This window comes from Lolium rigidum, chromosome 2 (genome assembly GCF_022539505.1).
Source record: "Lolium rigidum isolate FL_2022 chromosome 2, APGP_CSIRO_Lrig_0.1, whole genome shotgun sequence".
NCBI classification, from domain to species: domain Eukaryota; kingdom Viridiplantae; phylum Streptophyta; class Magnoliopsida; order Poales; family Poaceae; genus Lolium; species Lolium rigidum.
Window position 1 is genome coordinate 204,115,057 of NC_061509.1, and position 4,965 is coordinate 204,120,021.

At 46.8% G+C, this 4,965-nt stretch overlaps 1 protein-coding gene across 1 annotated transcript; it reads left to right on the forward strand.

Annotated features, from left to right (window-relative positions):
- The first annotated feature begins 826 nt into the window (after positions 1-826).
- Positions 827-3,896, forward strand: LOC124687996 (probable enoyl-CoA hydratase 2, mitochondrial). The gene is made up of 8 exons (XM_047221715.1): positions 827-980; positions 1,096-1,265; positions 1,975-2,049; positions 2,278-2,368; positions 2,472-2,523; positions 3,152-3,255; positions 3,336-3,412; positions 3,637-3,896. The coding sequence occupies exons 1-8, from the start codon at positions 827-829 to the stop codon at positions 3,814-3,816; spliced, it is 903 nt and encodes a 300-aa protein (XP_047077671.1). The 3' UTR covers positions 3,817-3,896.
- Positions 3,897-4,965: the final 1,069 nt, after the last annotated feature.

The following is a 4,965-nucleotide window of genomic DNA, read 5'->3' on the forward strand; positions in this document are numbered from 1 at the left end:
CTTCATTGCTTTATTCTCATTGATAATAATATTCATCTCTTCAAATAAACATTTCGATGCCAAAACTCAAAGCATGTGCTTATCTTCATGGCAAACAACCTTGAATCCGACACATGGTTTTTAAGCCTTGCCTACGAAAAAACACTTCAAATATAACACAATAAATCATTAGTCAACGAATATTAGCATTATTTAAGAAAATTTACGCCAAATATGACCGTGTCACCTAGCCCATGTTGTCGCGCCATGTACAAGTGTACAACTTCTTGCATGGTCGGCCATGAACGAGGATAATGGTGATTGTCGACTAGGATCTTCCGCATATATGTTGGATTGTGTTTCACATGATTTGCCTGAATGTTTTATTGAGAAAAGTGAAATCCGTGTTGGAGCTTTTTTTCGGTGGATGATTCCTAACCTCTCTTTTTATCCTTTGACATCCAATGTAGTGGTGTTTCTTCAGTATTTTATTTTCAAGTGTCTCAGAAAATCATCTCCACTGGTATAGAAATTCGCCACTTTTGCTCGCACGTGACAATAAAAATGTGATATAAACTTGCAAAGTGCGTCGCTTGGTGTCATTTTCAGCAAATAAGTACGCGCCTGAGAAGTAAGTGGTGACCAAAATTAAATTGCAAAATGAAATGACGCTCACGGCCAGGGGATGCGGGATGCCCATGTTTTTCTTGCTCCAGCCTTTCCAGAATCATGTTTTCCTTTCCCAAAAGGGCTTGACTTGACGGCACACACTCTCAAAGACACCACTGCGAGCGTCACTGTCCAAGATCACACTCCACCTTTCAGCTCGCGTCGGCCTCCTTCCAGAATGCGCACCTCGCGGGGCCTCCTCCTCGCCGCCGTCGCCGGCCGCCACGCTTCAGCAGCCGCTCCTGCCCACAGATCCCTCCGCGTGCGCGAGCTCCAAATCCTCGCCCAGCCGGAGCCCGTGCGCCTGAAGAAGCTCTCGGCACCCGACTCCGGTCCGTGATCGCAAACCCACTCACCTCACCGCTTCTCTTAAACCCACTCACCCCCTCTGTGACAATTGATCTGAAATCCCCCATATCGGCGGTCCCAAATTGCTGTGGGGAGCAGGGATCGTGGAGCTAACGCTGGAGCGGCCAGAGGTCAAGAACGCCATCAACTGGGAGCTGATGAGGAGGCTGCGGGCCGCGATCGGGAAGATCGAGGCCGACGCGACGGCCAAGGTCGTCCTGGTCGCGAGCTCCGTGCCAGGAATTTTCTGCGCGGGCGCCGATCTCAAGGTCTATTTTTACTCTGCTTGGCTTGTTAACCGGGCATTTCAGACAGGGTCACAGTACTATGGTACATGCTTCAGTATGACACATGATAGAACAGCTGAGGTGCATGTGCCAGTTCCGGATGATAAGATTTAGCAGACCTCGTGCAAAGTTTTGGGGGAAAAGGACCGGTGAACTTCTTGGTGTGGAAAAGTGGAAATCACTGCACAAAAAAAAATGTTGCAAAGAAATCGAAGATGCTCTAGTAAAGTGGGTTATCAAAAAGAAAGACTAATGGCTGTGACTGTATGGAAAGCAATATCTAAGTTTTGGAGACAAGAAAGAAGATCTTGCTAGAAAGGACATGAAGGAGTGGGGTCAACCACTAACGAGAGTGTGGCTTAAAGATGAGTAGCTGTGGGTTATCAGATGCATAAATAAAAGCATTGTGAGCATGGTCCTTGTAGTTACTAAAATTTCATCTTCGTACAGGACAGCCGATATTGATTTCTCAACCGATTTGTTTTACCTATCTGCTACTACTATTGAAAAACTAGGACACTGTTACTTGCCCAATATTTCAAACATCAACCTTGGCCTTTGCTGTAGGGCCAATTTCAGGTGAATGTTGAAACCATGTGAAGACTCGAATTCTGTAGTTTGTACTACTGCTTCATGGAGGTCTTGCGCATAATGCACACCGTCAACATCTGAGAGCATTTATTTTTCTCAGGAAAGGAGGCTCATGAGTTCTTCGCAAGTTCAAGAATATACTAATTCGTTAAGGTCTACATTCTCGTACGTTGAGGTTTGTACCTGGAGCATGCCCTTCTGCATCCATATCGAATCGATAATTGTATATCGATGACATAAGTAATGATTAATCATTTCATTGTGTAAATTATATTCAAATGATTTTTTTTTCTTTTCGAAATGGGTTTATATTCAAATGATGAATATTTGTTTCTCTTAACATTTATCATTGGTTGTTCTATATGTGTAAATTGTTCTTATATCATGCAGCTTGTTTGAACAGGCACTCCCCATTCCAACAATTGCTGTCATTGAAGGAGCGGCTTTGGGTGGCGGGCTAGAACTTGCTCTGTCATGTGATATGTGTATATGTGGTGCTGCTCTTGTTTCAGTTCACTGAAATTTTCCATCTTATGAACACAAGCTTTCTCCAGTTTTTTGAAATATTTTAATGAATGCCGTCCTCGTGGTTTGCAGGAGAAAATGCAACCCTTGGTCTGCCAGAGACAGGCCTTGCTATTATTCCTGGGTATGCAACCAACCCAGTGCTCTACTTTCGTCAGTAAATTGTTTGAGAAGTTATTGAGATGCCTTGAAAAAATGGCATATTTTCGCCTTGGAATGGTTTGTGCTCTGCTGCGGAGAGTAAGACTCATCTAATCCTATTCGAATTCAGAAAGATGAGTCATGCATCCTCTGTGACTTGGAATCAGCTTCTAATGAGGATTCATGATTTTTATTTTCTTTTGCGCACTTACATGTACACTGGAATAATTCAAACTAACTGGAGAATCCATAATAACATCCAAGTGACACCTTACCATTGCTATTTTAGTGACAAGGCAGCACATGCACCAAATTCATTTCCTTGTGGAATGCAAGTTGACACTGTAATTGTAATGAAATTTGCATGTTGCGTGCTTTTAATTGTGGTAAGTATATCTGCTTTCTTTCTACCACACCATACAGAAACCTTCCTCCAAAACTAGCTAGAGTATGTTCTTCTGCTGATGGGTTGTGTGCATCATGCTATGCAGAGACCAGGGATGAACTCTTGTTGGTTTATTCCTTTATTCCACTTACTGGGTCAACAAAAACTCCTTTTACCGAACAAAAATGTTCTTCAGCAGATAACCTCCCTTTGCTTTAATATACAGAGCCGGCGGCACGCAGCGCCTTCCAAGGATTATCGGAAGGTCCAGAGCAAAGGAACTGATATTCACAGGTCGTAGATGCGACGCCGCTGAAGCTGTCATGATGGGTAACACTAGCATTATCGCATTTTTCTCCCACTATCATCGGTTCTTCAAGGAGCACTTAAACGTATATCTGCACCGGCAGGACTAGCAAACTACTGCGTTCCAGCTGGGGAGGCCTACAACAAAGCTCTTGAAGTCGCTCGTGAGATAACAAAGAAAGTAAGAACCTTTCCCAGTTCTGACATATATACTACTCAAAAAATATATCGGTGTTCGCATAGCATCGGGTTATTATATGAACTTATGAAGCCCAAAAGGATGAGCATAAAATTGTTCATGAGTTCAGACTTTAGAGTTCTGTTGAGCAATTTTGTATGACATGGCACACATGGCAATGTACAGGTCCATCATTGTAGCTGTTCTGAACTCAGTTGTTTCTGCAGGGCCCTCTGGGCATAAAAATGGCCAAGAAGGCCATCGATCAAGGGATGGGGGTATCAGACATGGGCTCTGCGCTGGCTGTCGAAGGGGAATGCTACGACCAGCTGCTGCACACGCGAGATCGCCTCGAGGGCCTAGCTGCATTCGCTGAGAAGAGGAAGCCTGTGTACACCGGAGAATAGTGTTGATGTGTCCCAATAGGAGAATAGTGTTTGAAATGCCATGATGGTCTTCCTGCCTATTGAATCCTGCCAAACCTTCATAAGGGAAAGTTTTTTCGTGGATGAATATTCTACCGTGGGATTGTTCTGTCCTTTAGAGCATCTCTACTCGGCCTCACCATACGGCGTCTGGCAAAGTCATTTTGCAAGCTGTAGGGGGTCGGCGAGCAGATTTGTATGGAGCCTATCTGACCCCTCAAATTAAATTTGATTTTTTAAAAAAATAACTAAATGTGAACAAATAGACGAATTTAGGTGAATATGAATGAAAAAACATATAAAAACTTTTTAAAAAGGCAGCTCTAGAAGCTGAGGCGGTGGTAGAAGTCATCGCTGCTGTTGTCGTCGTCGTTCTTGGGTTGGCCGCCGGCGCCACTGTTGCTTCCTTGGTCGCTGCCCTGGACTGGGTCGCCACCTCGGCTACTTCCTTAGCCGGAGTCTCCCTGCTGGCGTGGGCGCACCACCTCGATGTAGTCATTGTCGTCGCCATGGTCGACGATGAGGCCAAGCAGCCGTGCGCGCTTCCGCTCCCACCGGCACGCCGCTGCCGCCGCCTCCGCCTTGGACCAGGCCAGGACGAATTCCAGCGAGACCGGCTGCATCTCCTAGAAGGAGGCGTGCATCAGTGCATGGCCATGCGCTAGCTGGCGAACTCATGCGGGTCGTCGTTCGACCGGAGAGCGATTTTTGGGTGATCGCTGCTTCCCACTCCGGTTCGCGCTTCACCTAAGAGCATCTCCACCGCCGGTCCCGATAGCGATCCTGCTTTGGGGTTGGCGTTATTTTTGGGCTCGCTCCGGTGCGCCCCAAACGTCGCCGGCCATTTTTCCAGCCCAATAAAATCACCGGCATCCCCGTGCCGGCTCCTTCGCCAAAGGCGCGAATCGGGCGAGGCGCCGCGGGTGGGGGCGACTTGTCAGCAAGAGGACGCGACGGTTCGCATCGGCCGCGACGCGGGAAGGTTGGTCGTCGGCGTTTAATGGCCTCCCGCGCGAAAACCGAGGCGGCCACGAGAGCAACGACTGGCCACGCGGCGTCCAGTCGGCGTAAATGTGGATAGTTGCCACCGCTATATAGTTCATACGCCGTCCACCACCGCCTCTCCATTCT